At 36.4% G+C, this 17,377-nt stretch overlaps 1 protein-coding gene across 2 annotated transcripts in view; it reads left to right on the top strand.

The window, feature by feature from the left end:
- The window catches only part of abca12 (ATP-binding cassette, sub-family A (ABC1), member 12), a 125,125-nt gene that overhangs the window by 90,302 nt on the left and 17,446 nt on the right, over window positions 1-17,377 (top strand). For both annotated transcript variants that reach the window (XM_034304457.2, XM_053234053.1), the window contains 10 exons: window positions 916-1,152; window positions 2,472-2,622; window positions 3,799-4,045; window positions 4,869-4,958; window positions 7,324-7,423; window positions 7,509-7,636; window positions 9,340-9,427; window positions 10,768-10,876; window positions 13,525-13,579; window positions 16,668-16,845. In XM_034304457.2, coding sequence (XP_034160348.2) covers window positions 916-1,152; window positions 2,472-2,622; window positions 3,799-4,045; window positions 4,869-4,958; window positions 7,324-7,423; window positions 7,509-7,636; window positions 9,340-9,427; window positions 10,768-10,876; window positions 13,525-13,579; window positions 16,668-16,845 — 1,383 coding nt within the window. The remainder of the gene's footprint in view (window positions 1-915; window positions 1,153-2,471; window positions 2,623-3,798; window positions 4,046-4,868; window positions 4,959-7,323; window positions 7,424-7,508; window positions 7,637-9,339; window positions 9,428-10,767; window positions 10,877-13,524; window positions 13,580-16,667; window positions 16,846-17,377) is intronic.

Below are 17,377 nucleotides of genomic sequence, written 5' to 3'. Positions count from 1 at the left end.
CTCCAATATATTACAGGCAGCAGGGGGTGAAGGTGTGTAAACGTGTGCACTCAACAGGAGTCGACATTACAGTGCTCTCAGAGCAACTTTACATCCATCCGGAACCAGCAAGCACCTTTATTAGAGGTGTAACGAGCCAATGATTTGGTTCAATGAATCAGTTTAAAATATGACAATTTAAACGAATCAAAGCAGCAATTGGAAAAAGGACAAACAACTGGTGTGGAAAAAAAATTCAAATAGTCTTTACATTAGTCCTTCTGTAAGTAAGTAATTAACACCAGGCCAACGCCAGAGTCTGAGCAAAGGTGGTCACATGTGAATTAAATCAAACTTATCATATTGTGTCATAGAAGATTCAGTGGTATTGTCAAATATCAAATTGCTGCCTTATGAATCAAATCGAATTGCACTGTAGCAGATTCAGTAGTATCGTCAAATACTGAATCATTGCTTTATGAATCGAATCACATCGCATCGTAGTAGATTCAGTGGTATCATTGGAATTGTTTGCTTTATGAATTGAATCATATTGAATTGTATCACAGCAGATTGAGTGGTATAGTGAAATTTTGAATTGTTGCTTTATGAATCGAATCGAATCACATCGTAGCAGATTCAGTAGTATCGTCAAATGTTGAATCGTTTGCTTTATGAATCAATCGTATTGTATCAAAGCCTGACGTTTACATTCCTGACCATTAATGTTCTTATTTTTCAGTACAAACTGTTTTGAACCCTGGATTCATTTATAAGTTGATTTTTTTACACTAAAGTGTAAACCAATTACACTAAGGTTCAACACATTCATCAACATTATTCATCACCATGTTCACATTTAAAAGAAAAACCTCACACCTCTCATGCGCAACACCTAAAACTAAATCACCGTGGAAACGTCTCTGACTTCCTCAGGTCCTGCCTCCTGACTCAGACGACAGGTTTGACATTGAGATGGTGAAAGAGTTTGTCCACTCTCACCTGCCCGAGGCTCGGCTGAAGGAGGGAGAGGTGGGAGATATCGTCTACTCTCTTCCTGTCTACAACTCCCACAATGCATCTGCCTACCGCTCGCTGCTCAGCGGCCTGGACCGCAACCTGGAGGCGCTACAGCTGGGCGGCTACGGCGTCTCCGACACCACGCTAGAGGAGGTGTGAGACACACACACACACACACACACACACACACACACACACACACATGAGACATGGTTAGATAAACACACACTCATATATACTCCTAGTACATTTATGTTACTCATTAGTGAAGCAGGAAGTCCTAAAGACGGATCATGTTCATTAACACAAAAATATTAAAAAGCAGAACTGGCAGCAAAATATAATAACAATAAATAAATGAATAAATAAATGATCTAAATCAATTAAATACACAACATGAAATAAAGCAGGAAATTCAGCCTGCAATCTGTGAATGAACAAACGAATGAACAAACAAACAAAAAGGACTAACACAAACAACCAAACAAACAACCAAACAAATAAACAAACAAACTGGGTGCTAAAACAAGTAAACAAACAAAAACAAACAAACAAACAATATATAAGAGTGAAAGAACTAAAACCAAAGATGAAAACCAATGAACTAATAAATAAGTAAATAAACAACTAACCAACCAAACAAACAAACAAATATGGAAGTAAATAAAAAAGAAAGAATGAAAATGGAGGACTAAATCAAACAAATATAGATAGATAGATAGATAGATAGATAGACTAAAACAGGTTACTAACAAAACAAACAATCCAACAAACAAACAAACAAATAGATAAGAACTGAAACTGAGGACTGGAGAGAGTGAGTTTTTCTAAACTTCTCTGAGAAATTCAGTGCTATAGACGAACGCTTCACACTGATAGCAAAGTAATAAAAATCAAAACCTGCGGCAAATTATTCTGAGAATAAATAACAGAATGCAGGGAAATTAAATAAAGTCTAAATCTATGAAAATACACGGCATCAAATAAAGCAGGAAATCCAGCCTACAGCCGATCATCAACATCTCAACCAAACCAGTGAGATTTAAATAACGTGTGTGTGTCACAAAGATTTTAATTAAATAGTGCAATTTAAGTATTTATTAAATATTTAGTATATACAGTAATATATTCAAATAAAAATATTACTTGTGTATTTGATATTTGTACTTTTATGAGATAAGAGAGACGGAGTGCACTGATGTTAGGACGGATTTACTCACACACAGACATGTATGCAGTACACACACACACACACACACACACACACACACTCAGAGGGATACTCATACATACTGTACATGTCTGTGTACCTAAGAGTAAACACATAAAAAGTTTTATTTCATATTTTCATTGAAAGATTACACAAATTAACCATTTTATAAGCTTTTTTTTATCCATTTTTTCTAAGGGTGTCAATAGTTCTGACTGTATGTATATATATAGACACAGTTTGATGTTTGTGGCTTTTTCAGGTTTTCCTGCAGTTAACGAGAGACAGTGTGCCGCGTGAGGAAGAGAAGGATCGCCCGTATGCGGTGTCGAGCTCAGAGCTGGATACAGGCGCTTCCCGAGACAGTCTGAGCGACGACCTGAACTCCAGCATGTACTTCGGAGAGAGAGCCAGTCAGTGTTTCCTGCTTCTAACTCCACACCATATTACCTTCATTCCATAACAACACACACCCAGACACAGTTTCAGATACAGATAGTAGCATTTCATTACAGCTCTGAAAAATTTAAACGAGCATCTGTAAATAAAAGCAGGTCGAGCTTATCACACACCTAATCCTATAATCCAAATGAACGCCATATACAACACCATATACGAATTAAACATAAATACTAAACAAATTAAATAAAAGGGCAATTCCACACAAAATTCCACACAAACATGTTTACCATGGGAAAATAAAGTTGTGACGCAGGAACAAAACTACTTTCGAAACAATCACTCATGTCTTTCACTCTATTTAACTTCTCTGGAGGAATTATAGAGAAAATCGCATTGTTTACACGTCGAATCCGCAAAAATGTCACATCCATTACAGCAGTTTCTTTATTTAATGATGTCTTCCTAAAACCACATCTCTTTTTTCAAATCTATATTTTTCGAGTTCATTCAAGTCTCTTTCATGCTGCTTTCTGTGATGGTCTTTAACCTCCTGGTGTCTGTGATGTCGCCATATTGCTCAGTAAATTAGGAATTATTTGGCATAGAGACTGATTTTAAATTGTGTGTTTATTCAGTGTTCAGTTTCCGAGCAGAAGTTAGTTGTATTATAAACAACAGGGTTTCTCAAATTTTTTTTAAAAAAAACTTTTTTTTGTTCATGCACCTTAATACACGAAAATCTAAAAAAATGACAAAAATATCCCTATCTGTGCTGAAAGATGATCTAAAACACATAAAATAAGAGAATTTTTCTTGACTGGTAAACATATGTAGGTATCAGAAGTGAAAATGTAGCAATAGACCTCTGAGGGTTAAACTTTCAGAGTTTGTAGAAAATGTTTGGTCTCCCTTAAAAGTGTGCTCGATTGATGTCACATCCATAATGCTGTAGTTTTTCAGATTTTCCAAGAGGTCAAATAAAGAAATATGCAAATCTACTCACTGCTCCTAAGCTTGTCTCTGATGTGAGACATTTTTTTAAGTTGTCTTAATGAATGTCACATCCATAATGCTGGAATAACTCAAAATCATATAAATATGAGTATATTACATTCACGGTTTATTTACTTTAACATCCTGAACGTGTAGCAGCTGAAGGTGTGTATCGTGTTCCTCGCTCCACACAGGTCTCACAGGGAACTCCACGGTGAGGGGTTTGGCACTGAAGGTTCAGCAGGTGATGGCCATGCTCCTCAAACGTGTTCATCACACCAGAAGGAACTGGAAAGGTCTGATCTCTCAGGTTCTGCTCCCGGTGCTGTTCGTCCTCGCCGCCATGGGCCTGGGCTCCATCAAGAGCGACCTGGAGTACTTCCCCGAGATGGAGCTGACGCCTGCGATGTACGACTCTGGGAAACAGTACGCCTTCTTCAGGTACGCTGGACACGCTGAAAAACGTTATTACGTAATAAACAGAGCAGTTCAGGACATCCAGTTCCTGTTCTCACTTACGTTATAGCAGCTATAAACAGTCTCACCAGCTTCTCTCTTTTCTCTCTCATGAAATTAATCAGACAAAAAAATCTCCGTTGTCATGTTACTGAGAAACCACAAAGAAACTCCTCTGTCCTGAAGTTTTACTTCTGACACTGGAGACTCCTTCCATACATGTTAAATAAACATCTCCTTACAGAAAACTTCACCATATCAATGATTACACACATTTTTTAATGTGTTTATATAGAGCGTCTGCCGTACAAGTTCCTGTGAATGAGCTGTTACCATAGAAACGATAACGTATTAGAACCTGTGGTTTGTTTTTTTCGGTAAAACAATAAGCTACATTTTTATTTTCATTAACTTCAATAAAGACAAAAAAGAGATGCTGGTGAGTTATCCTCTATGTTTATAGCTGCTATAATGTAAGTCAGAACTTGTTTTGCGGACATTCCACAACATTAAATGTAACTATAAATGGGTAAAAATAAATGGGTATGATATGTCATGATATGATAAATTAAAAAAAAAATGTTGGCTGGAGAAATTGCTGTGGAATAAGAGGAATAAAACAGTGTATGACGTGCTGTTATAGGAAAATAATCAACTTAGGAGTGGTAACAGTAACTCTGCTTCATCACACCAGCCTGGTGTTGATTATTTTCCTGTTCGTTGCTTTGTATTAGATCTCCAGGACGTGCCACACTTCACTTTGTGTTAAAGCGATGATATTCAGGATGTTTTTGTTTTTATTCTACAGTAACCAGAACTCCAGCTCCAGTTACCTGGTGGACTCTATGATGTCATATCCTGGCATAGATCACTACTGCATGTCGAACCCTGAGAGCAAGTGAGTAGCTTTCACTGTCACACACCACGTGTCTCTCTAAACTTCGCTTAAAGGCGAAGTTCAAAAATAAAATGTTCAAAATGATTTCTAAAGCTCTATTAATAATATAGCTTCAAATACACCTTTAAAAAATCAGTCATTCCTAATATTGTATTTTTCCAGGCTGGAAAGTTGGTGGTTTTTTTTGTTTTCTTTGTTTTCTTTGGGTTTTTTTTTTTTGCAAAGCTACTTTGTGACACTGGGCCTCATTTATCAACCTTTTAGTAAAGTTTCAGAAACACTCATTTTCTTTGTACACGTGTGCGTATGCTGATCACCTGTAAAGTAAAACGTTTTTCCTGACACAGCTCATTTGCATATAGTAACACCCACAAAACTCCATAAAAGGTAAAGTGCACAGACAGCTAGGAGCACGAAATGAATGATCAGGGTAAAGTCTGAAAAACAGAAGTGGAAGTAGCAACGTATCAAACTTTCACTCGAATGCTCTACATGGGACGTTATGTAGAGCATAATATTTTAACCAAGCTCACCTCTACTACTACACTATTTGAAAGAGATTATATATAATAAATAATTATCAACATATTGAGCATTGCCCACTTCATAAGCATAAAGTTTGTGCTTTTCATGACATGTGATTAGACGTACCAGTGCGTGAAACTTCTCCTCTTCTCTGCTAACACAAACTTGCCTCAAGTCACGTGGCAACATGGTACGGTAACGCAGGTACTTTCAAAGTACAGAAAGTCTCTCTGTATTCTCAGTATCGTAAAGAATTTACAGGAAATAAAACATTCATATTAAACCCATCTGCCTTTAATTTGTCAGATCCATCTGACTTTACTCCGTTGCTGTACAATGTCAACTGTATACAGTAGAATCATCTCACTAGTCTCACAGTCTCACAATCAGGCAGATCTCCATATTTCAGTTCTTTTCTTTAGATTTAATAGTCCACGAGGTCATGTCAAGGTGCCTGGCTTCAAATCTGAATGATAATCACATCGTCAGACAGTGTGATGAGAGCAGCGGCATTCAATCGCACACTCGGCCTTCCGTGCCCTTCTTGAATATGCTAATGTAAATGTGCTTGTGTGTGAGTGTGTGAGTGTGTGTGTGAGTGAGTGTGTGTGTTTTCACTAAGACATGTGTTGGGTTCCAGCCTGATACAAGCCTCTTACTTGAATAGTTTTCCTTAGTGGTTTATATACTAGTGTAAATTTTAATGTTTGCATATTACATCAGCAGTAGCTTAGTTAAACACACACACACACACACACACACACACGCACACTGTCAGACACTTTATCTGTTACATGTCATCCCTAGCACTTCCTGTTTCCTGGATAGATCCCTTTACATTATAAATGTGACAAGTGGATGCCACTAAAGCAACATCTGATACATTCTGGGACGATATTAAGTCAGAATATTGACAACATCTTGAAATAACAAGATAATTAAAATAACAATATGTATATATATATATAACAATAACAATGTATCTTAAAACATGCTATTACGTCGACAAAATGAGATATTAAGTTGAAATGACAAGATAATAACTCAAAATAACAATATATCTGGAAACAATCAGTTAAGTAAAATGAGATAACGAAATTAAATTAAATTAAATAATAAAATAGGGTAAGTTGAAATAACAAAATAATAAGTTATAAAGTCTTAAGTTATCAAGTCGAGAGAATGAGATATTAAATTGAAATAATATAACTTGAGATAATGAGTTATTAAGTGAAAATAATGAGACATTAAGCCAAAATAATGAGATAGTGAGTCGAAATTACAAGATAATAACTAAAATAACAAGATAATAACTTGAAATAATGATTTAAGTCAAAAATAACTTAATAATGTGTTATTAAGTAAAAAAAAAAGAGATAGTAAGTTAAGTAAAAAAGTTACTTATTTGTGATATTAAGTCACAAATAATAGACATATCTTGAAAAAATGAGATATTAAGTCAAAATAATGAGATAGTAAGTTGTAATAATAATAAAACTTGAAATAACTTTATATCTTGTAATAACTAGTTATTATGTCATAAGAATGAGACATTAAGTCGAAATAACTTCATAGTATCTTGAAATAACGAGATAGTGGAAAGTTATAAGATAATAAAATAATTAATAAGATAATATAAGATAATAACTCAAACTAACAACAGAATATCATGAAATAATGAGATATGAAGTCAGAATAATGATATAATAACTTGAAATAATGAATTAAGTCGACACAATGAGATACTTTTTTTCACAGCCCGTGCTTAAGGGTTTTCCGTGGAATTCCTCGATGGGAAGTGTGGAGTTTTTATGGGAATGTATTGTTGTTTTTCTCACAGGGTGTGTCGGAAGAGAGACACGTCAGTATCGGATCAGTGGACTTCTACAGTAAATCCCACATCTGTGTTTGAGAACTGTAAATGTGCAAACTTTACACAGGTGAGTCTGAGGCATTATAATTTACATTCCATTTGTTTTGTTTATTAATTAAATACAAATAAACGAGTGAAATGTTCGGTTTCAGACATGTCCGAAGCCTGGCTATGAACCGCCTCATAAGACCAACCCGTCATCTCAAATCATCTACAACCTGAGCAACATCAATGTCGAGAGTTACCTTCTAGCCACCGCTAATGACTTCGTCCGAGACAGGCAAGTGAAGAGTGACGCACATCACCTTAAAGACACGATAACACTTTAACCCTGAGTCATAAGACTGACATAACCATGTCATAAACGTGTCATGCCAGTGTCCTGGTTCATAGCGAAAATAAGACAGCTTGCGTTTTAATACGTTATAACATATGACATAACACTTCATGATCTAAGAGGACGTCAGTTAACTTAAGGGTGGGTTCATAGGGCTACGTGTTATGACACCTACATAAACCTTTTTTTTTTTTACAGTTGACATAAACCTACATTAACATTTATAAAGACTTCAACAGGTATAAACTGTTATAAAGACTACTTTTGCCAATCACTGCTTATAAGATCTGAGTCCAGAGACATAAAACTGTGTTATGTCACTTTCCAGTTATGTTATGATACTGACTATGTAACTCAGTATAAGTCACGGCAACTCATGACAGCTTATGACATGTTCATGACATACATGAGTTACCATGACTGTCAAGAAATAACAGAGTCACATGTTTAAAATTGATGGTAACTGGAACATAATATTATTGGACAGCCCTAGCAACTCATAACAGCTTATGACATGTTTATGACATATGATGTCTGTGATGAGTTGCCACGATTTTCCAGTGATATCAAAGTCACGTGTTAAAGAAATTATGATAAAATGGTAAAATATGTCTCTTTCATCACTGGGCAGTCATAGCAACTTATGACAACTTATAACATGTTTATAATATATAATGGCTGTGATGAATTCCCATAACTAGTGATATCAGAGTCATGTGTTAAAAAGTGATGGTAATGGTAACATGACTCATATGACTGGGCAGTCATTGCAACTTATGACATCCATTGTATGTTATAAACATGTCGTAAGCTCTCATGGCATCAAACATTATGCTAGCTGTTATGACAGCTATTAACGCTGGTAATAGGGCACTCATATCACTGGATGGAGATCTTCCTGTCAACCAATGTGACTATTTTACATGTTCCGTGCCATATTTATGACATAAGGGCGCGTTATGACACTCTCCACGCCGACTTACATTATAGAGCTTTATGACAGTAAATAGAGCATTATGAGCATTAATGTAAATAGAGCATTAAATAGAGCTTTATGACATTATAGAGCTTTATGACAGTTGGAGTAAAAAAATTTTTAAAAGATGACTCTTAAATCACTGGACATTCGTGGCAACTCATGATAGCTTATGACATGTTTACGACAGTCTTATGATGCAGAGTTTGAAGTAAAGCATGAAAGTGTGAAAAAGAATTAAAACAGTAAAGCGATTAAAGTGCTAAAACTTAATAAACATTAATTGTGCATTGTATTTATCAGGATTAGATCCTGAATAATGAGAGGAAACTCTCGGCGGATTTCTGGTCTTGCTGCTGGCGCTCTGACCTTTCGGCCTTTCCTGTGATGCGGAAAGAGTTGAAAATTGCTTGGTGCATTGAAATTCTTTATTATGCACAAAACAGTTATAAGTCATACATTATTCATGTGGCGTAAAAGGTGGAGGGAGAATAACAAAGACAAATCACAAATGCATCGTAGGACCCAGAGGAGAAAACTCCAATGAGCAAGGCGGCTAATTAATGGGAAATCAATGTGCAAAAGTGCGCAGTGTAGTGACCTGACCTATTTAATCTGAAAGGAGTAAACTATTGTGTGTGTGTGTGTGTGTGTGTGTGTGTGTGTGTAGGTATGGAGGCTGGTCCTTTGGGGACCCCCTTCCCAGCAGTCTCCAAATGGACATTTTGGAGGTGCCCAAGAACAGGACGTTAACGAAGGTAATAAATCACGGACACAGTCGCTAATCAAAGACCAGTCGAGGGTTTATCATGGGCGTCGATTAACAACGACGTATTTACAGTACGGGGTTCTTTGCTTCAGTGCATTACAGGATTGGGGCAATTATTTTAAATATTTTAGTTAAAAGTGCTCATTTAATTGGATTGTCTTTGCTAACATTTTATGTCTTATTATTTCTGTAGCAGATTTTTTTAAAAGTTTGACTCTCATCAATTTTTATTAAAATGTGATTAATGTAGCTGCTTTTTTGGCACAAACATCATTAATCAATGAGCGCAACTGATCATGCGAGGCGGATTATGTTTTTGAAAGAATAGGTTGCATTAGTAACATAATTGGCAACAGATGCAGTATCCAAAGATTTTTTTATTTAATTTTATTTATTTTTATTTTATTTAATTTTATACAGTTTTCTTTTAATTTTATTTTATTCAAATTTCTTTTGTTTTATTGTATTTTATTTTTAAAATTTAATTTAATTTTATTTTATTTAGTGAAGTATGTATTTTTTATTATTATTTTTTTTTCATGTAATACTTTGTCCTTACTCTTCTTTTTTTTCCCTCAATGTTTTCTTTATTGACTTGACTGTCTTTCTCACATCTTTATTTAGGATCACCAACCTTGAGATACATTTCTTTTTATTTAACTAGTTTCACATTTGACTCTTTCTCTTGTTACAGTTTGTACTTTATTTCTCTAAAGCTCTTTGGGCTCCATTTTATGTGTATAAAAAGTGCTATAGAAATAAGTTTAGTATTGTTATAAAGGTTTTATTCAAAGTTAAAAGTTATGCAGTGAGTCAGATTTTTTCAACCTGCTGCTCATGCTGTGTAACAGGGCGGCGTAACACACCCGGAGGAAATCGCTGTCGGGCCTCTTCCTCGTACACGAGTGGCAAAACAGAAGCGTTTGCCCTATTATCGTCTGGAGATCGCAAGTTTGAATCCACAGCCATTCGTAGGATTGAAAAATGGCTGTGCTGTCTGGGTGGGAGGGGCATGCTTTCACTCCCTTGTCAATCACAGGGACACTAGCCAATCGTGGGTGTCTGTGAGCTTGTGTATGCAGAAGAGGGCGGATAGCGTTTTCCTCAGAGTGTGTTACGTTGCCCTGTGACGCAGTATGAGCAGCAGTTTGAAAAAGATCTGGTTGTTGGCTTCACGTGTCTCAGAGACACCACGCGTTAGATTTCACCCTCCCTTGGTAGTTATTGTATTATAGGTCGGAATTGTGTCCAAACTGGCAAAAGAAATTTGAAATGTGATACTGTGAGTGTGTCTGGTGTTATAAGACCTGTTATTAATTCTCCCTGCAGGTGTGGTATAACCCTGAGGGCCATCACACGATGCCAGCCTACCTCAACAGCCTCAACAACTTCATCCTGCGCTCCAGAATCCCAGCAAGCAAACAGCCGCAGCAGTATGGTGAGTCTTATAACACATGCATTATAACACATGCATTATAACACTCTCATAATAGTACACGTATTATAACACATGCATTATAACACATTCACTGTAGTACACACACTAGAACACATGCATTATAACACATGCATTATAACTCCTGCATTATAACACATTCACTGTAGTACACACACTAGAACACATGCATTATAACACATGCATTATAACTCCTGCATTATAACACATTCACTGTAGTACACACACTAGAACACATGCATTATAACACATTCACTGTAGTACACACTCTATAACACATGCATTATAGCACATGCATTATAACATATGCATTATAACTTGTGCATTATAACACTCACTATAGTACTCACACTATAACATATGCATTATAACATATGTATTATAACTCATGCATTATAACACATTCACTGTAGTACACACACTATAACACATGCATTATAACACATGCATTATAACACATTCACTGTAGTACACACACTATAACACATGCATTATAACACATGCGTTATAACTCCTGCATTATAACACATTCACTGTAGTACACACACTATAACACATGCACTTTAACTCATGCATTATAACTTGTGCATTATAACACATTCACTGTAGTACTCACACTATAACACATGCACTATAACGTGCATTATAACTCGTGCATTATAACACACTCATTGTAGTACACACACTATAACACATGCTTGTATTTTTGAACTGCAGATTAAAGTATTGGCACCCCGATTCTCTTTTGGTGCCACCTAACTATTAAATAAACATTTACTTCTTTGTATTTTCACAAAAGGTGAAGGTATTGACTGTATTTGGGTGCCACACAGTCATTGCATAAAAGCTACTCTGTATTTTCGGTATAGATTAAAAGTATTGGCACCCTCAACTGTATTTGGGTGCCTCGTAGCCATTACATAAAGGTTTGTTACTCTGTATTTTCAGTGAAGATATTTTCAGTGAAAATATTGGCACCCTTGTCTGTATATTAGTGTCACTCAACCACATAAATTTGCTTCCCTTTGTTTCGACTAAAGATTAGAAATATTGGCACCCTTGACTGTATTTGGGTACCACATAGCTGTTAATACGTTTGCTACTCTGTATTTTCACTAATGAATAAAATATTGGCACCCCTGTATGTATTTAGGTGCCACACAGCCATTAATTAAAGGTTTGCCGGTCTGTATTTCAATAAAGATTAGAAGAATTGGCACCCTCCAATGTATTTGGGTGCCACATAGCCATTAAATATATGTTTGTTACACTTTATTTTCAATGACAGTAAAAGTATTGGCACCCTCCACTGTCTTTGGGTGCCAAGTAAAAGTTTGCTGCCTTATGTTTTCACTAAAGACTAAAAGTATTGGCACTCTGACTGTATTTGCATGCCGTATAGCCATTAATTAAACGTTCCCCTCTGTAGTTTCTCCAAAGATTAAAGTGTAACATTTTCCTTTCTGTATTTTCTTACTGACATTTAAAGTATTGGCACCCTCGACTGCGTTTGGGTGGCATTCAACCATTATTTAAAAGTTTGCTACTCTATATTTTCAGCAAAGATTGAATTATTGGCACCCTTGACTGTATTTTAGTGCCACATAGGCATTACATAAAAGTTTGCTTCTCTGTATTTTTTCAGTAAAGTTTAAAGTATTGGCACCCTTGACTGTATTTCAGTGTCATCCTACCATTAAGTAAAAAATTTCCCTGTATTTTGACTGTAGAAAAATGTATTGTCACTCTTCTGTTTAGTTTACTTCCTGTCATTAAAACAGACTTTTTGTTATTTAATTTTTTAATGAGTATAACTAGTCACCTGACAACCTCCAGACAAACTCCTCCTACTTTTACAACTACTGTTGTAGGAAAAGGAACAGGAGAGGTATAGTCCTGACTTTGGTTTTATTGGTAAGCCGAGTGGTGCTGCACTGTTTTGTTGAAGGAAATGAGCTAATAGTTAGAGATAAGAAGCACTCTGTACATTTCCATAAGTTTTAACTATTCATGAGTACACGTCTAGTGTACTGGAGAGGCTAAAGTAGTGACTTAAATTGCTATTTATAGTGTTATGGGGTCATTTGATATTCAGTAGTAAACTGATGAGAATTGCTCAGCATTTCTAGCTTGGTTTATGAATGTGAAATCATCCACGCCTTGCTGTCTCAGTCTTCATTCATCTTCATCTCCTGATTCTGCTGTGCGTTTCCCTTGTGCTAAGCCAGGGGGCAGTGTTTATCTTCTGTCTCTGTCAGGATGCAGTGCAGTGTCAGGAATTGTAATTAGTCGTGCTGAGAGCCAGGTTGAAGTGAATAAAGCAGGACAGAGGCTCCAGCGTTTTATTTCAGCAGCAGTGCCAGACTGGGCCAGTGGCTGAGATTCACCGTCTGCCTGTAGGCAAGATTAATGCAGACCCAGCAGTCAATAAGCGAAAAGGGAGATGCAATCATTCAAATGTAGCTGGTGGACTCACTCGGGCCTGAAAACAGAGCATAAATCCAGCGAGGGTTCATCAGGCCAGCTGCCCTGCTCGCTCGTGACGTGGCTCAGGCCACCGTTGTGTGAATGTGAATTGGGCATGCATTTAATCCTGTCTTTTTTCTGTTTTTTTTCTCCTTTGAATGCAGCAATCTCTCTGTCCAGCCATCCCTACCCTGGCCAGGTGGAAGAAGAGGATGCCATGTAAGCATGTAGTTCATTCTTCTTTTGTCAGACATTAATTTTTAACACATGCAGCTCATATAAGAGAAAGCAAAGGTCCGGATGGGAAATGCAAACAGCGTGCGGACACTTACATCCCACTGAAGCACTTGCAGTAATGAAATCTGACTGCTGTATTTACTCCTCTTTCATCGTATTAAATGGATTTGCTTTGAGCTCAGTTTATCGATTACCATCCCTGTGTAATATTTGCATCCTCTCAAGGTGGTTTAGAGGTCAGCTCAGACAACATCACTCACCTGGTGCTTTTCAAAGCTTAATCAAAAAACTCATTTTGGAAATGTGAGCCAAGTTATTTTACTGACACATCATTTTGGATGAGAGTAAGCAGAAAAGTGTACAGAACTGACAACATTTACGCATTCTAACCTTCAGAGTACGCTATTATGACTTATCACTCAAAAATATGCAAAAAGTCTTCTTTTTTCCCTCCAATAAAAACGGCCAATCGATATATAAGCCCCGCCTCCTCTTTCTATTTTACATCAGTGATCTCTCGTCTTGATTTTCCCGCGTGAAAGATGTGTCACTGACGTGTCGCTCTCGCTTTCCGTCACGCTAAATGCAGAATATTTTGAATTTACTTCTTGTGAAATAAAATCTATCGCTATATATTGTAGCTAACATTAGACACCATATATTTAACATCAGTTCACTAAATTTATTAAAGATGCCTCTGAGAAAATTGCACTTTTTCAGCAGAAAGAGAAAACAAACTAACAAACAAAGCCTACAATGAAGTGTCAAATCTAACACTTTAACACGATAAGTTTAATGGTGATGATAACTAGAAAGTGATTAACCTTCAAACAGCATGGTCAAGCTTGTTGCCATAGCAACTGGAGTGTTTTACTGTGTTTTATGGTAACCACTAAGTGCTTCGGGGAAAAAAAACAGCCTTTTTTGAGTTTTATTTAAAATGTAGAAACTAGAAACATTCACATGCACACTTTATTAGTAATTACGGTACATAACATATATTTTCCCTTGAACAGGAAGAAATAAAGTACACTTTTCCAGTGTTTACGTCTTAACTAAACAAACGAGCAGCAGCTTTTTCCCTCCAAACGCCTGACGGTTACCGTAAAACCTCATATATACACACATACAGGTGATTGAGAAAGGACTACTGTATATTTAAAAAGTACAGCTACACATCAAGCTTGGCAGGTCTACGTGTGAATAAATACGTAGAGAAGAGAAGGATAGAGGGTATAAGGAATTAAGTTGTACTATATATAAAATGGAAATTGTTACGAATTTTCAAACTTCATTTTAAGCTTCTTGTTTTTTTTTTAAATTGATGCTGTAAAGGAAGCTTTCTCCCTAACGCCATTATCATTTATTCCATTTTATCCCATCAGGGAAAACCTGAGTCATTTTATAAACAACCTCTCAAGCCCTTGTTTTTCTCCATCTGTTTTTTTCTTCTCCTTTCCCCATATTTCAGCATTGCTGTTTGCTATTACAAACCTCGCTCGCATTAGTGTGAAATGTTCACCTCCGCTGTGTGGAGGCCGCTTGTGCTCTTTAGATCGATTTTCTCATTTGTTCTGGGCTCTCACCGTGCCTGGCCTTTGGCCGTGTTCCTGCCCTCGTGGAAGAGTAATAGTGAGAAGCAAGGCTAAAGGGAGGAAGTACGCCTGTAGGTAGCTTTTTAAAAATACAGACCAAAGTGACCAGGACTTCTGTAAAAGTCTGTGTTATGTTGAGACAGAACTCTGCAGAACTCTCATGGGCATCTCTGAAATGTCCGGGAAGAATAGCAGAGGACTTGGAAATGTTAACTTTCAGAAGATTTTAAATATGCCCTAAATGTAACTATTTTAAAATCAAGATTAAAAACATGTCTGTTTTCTTGTGCTTATGTTTGAGCTCTAAGACTTTATTTCTGCTGCTCTTTTTTTTTAATCTCACTTAATCGATTATTTTTACTTTTCTCCTATGATCCTATGTTTGATCCTGCATACAAAATGTTATATACAGGTAAACTTGTCATGCATATATGTGCTATATATATATTGAGAAATTCTGTAAAAAACGGACCAAAAGTGCAGATTGCAGTGTAAAGGATTTGCCTCATATCACTTTTTTAATTGGATAATAATTTTCAGGGTGTAAAGAAATAAAAATTTGGATCAGAAGATCAGTCTACGAAAAGGCTGCGTAGAATAGCTAGCCTAGATCTGGCTTGAACTGAAAAGGAAAAAAAACTGATATCTCTGTTGAAAATTGATGCACATGACAATCGATATACACTACGCAGGTTGCACATGCATGTGTTTGTGTGAGAGAGAGATGGAGATAGAGAAAGATTTTCACACTTGTAGGTTTTTTTCTGCCAGGTCAGTGTTGTAAACTAAACATCCAGTCTGTGGGAGGAGATCTGAGGAGAGAACTGATGCTGTGTTTGACTTCGGAAAGTCGTTGAAAAACTTGGAATCACATCATTTCTTCGCTCATATCTTAAGGAAATGAACACTACCAGCTTTTCTCTTGGGTCTTAAATAATGGCGTAACTCACCAGAGAGGTGTTAGGGAGCCGTCCAGGTCACGGCACAGAGCTGTTAAAAATTAAGCAACAGTGCGTGCTTGATTAATCCTAGGATCAGCTTTTTACCAATAAAAGCACAACTTCAGAAAGGTTTCAGCAGCTCAACAGATAGAAAGGTCAGCTCGTGTGCAGAGAAGAAGCGAAGGGAGGGAAGAGATAATAAGAAGATTGACGTTAATAAGACAAAAACGCAGCTTGTCAAACTGCAGAGTGTAAACTCGTGTCTGAATCGAATCATTTCAGGTCAGTAGTGAATGAACCTGTATCGAATCGTTACTTGTTTAACTGTCTCGATTATTTGTGGATTGTATCGTATACTTCATATCTCTGGTTTAACTGTCATTTATTTGTGTATCGTATACCTTGTATGCAGATGTGTATTATATCCTCTGAAATAGGCAGAGAGATGGCCCTAATAATTTCATAACCCATATTTTTTCTGAACATCGTACATCGTGTCATGTCTGAGTAAACCATTTCTCGGGTGTCCCTCAGCGTTCGCAACTTGGTCAACATTCTGGTGGCGATATGCGTCCTCACCGGCTTCTCCATCATGACAGCCAGCTTTGTCATCTACGAGGTTCAGGAGCATCACACCGGCTCTAAGAGGCTGCAGCACATATCAGGCATCAGCGAACCTTTCTACTGGACCATCAACTTCTTCTACGATATGGTACGAGATGGTATTTTACACACAGTCGGGTGCAGTTTCTGAATGATATTATTTGCTTGACACAGTCAGAATAGTCAGACTTTCACCAGATTATTTTCCAGGACATTGAAAAGAGAAATCACAAAAGGATTAATTCACTTTGGAATTTGACAAATTTCACTATTTAAGGAAGTTTCCTATTGGCAAATTAAATCATTTTATTCTTAATATTTTGATTAATATGACCTTTGGTTAAAAAAAATATATATATATGTGAATATAATAAATACATTGCAACATTGTCAAAAAATAAAAATAAACAACAAAAAATTTTAAATGTATATAAATCTAGTTTAAAATTTAACATAAATATATCTTTAAAAATTAGCTATTTTAATTCTCTCATAACAGAAAAAAAGAAAATATAAATAAAGTCACCAGTTTTCTCTGGTTTTATTTACAACTAATTTATTTCAAAAGCATTTTACATTTTCCTTTACATGAATTTTACATTTCTCAACTGATTTAAGGACAAGATTCTAAGCATTAGGAA

This window comes from Pangasianodon hypophthalmus, chromosome 5, assembly GCF_027358585.1.
Source record: "Pangasianodon hypophthalmus isolate fPanHyp1 chromosome 5, fPanHyp1.pri, whole genome shotgun sequence".
Lineage (NCBI taxonomy): Eukaryota > Metazoa > Chordata > Actinopteri > Siluriformes > Pangasiidae > Pangasianodon > Pangasianodon hypophthalmus.
This window is presented reverse-complemented; position numbering and strand designations above follow the sequence as displayed.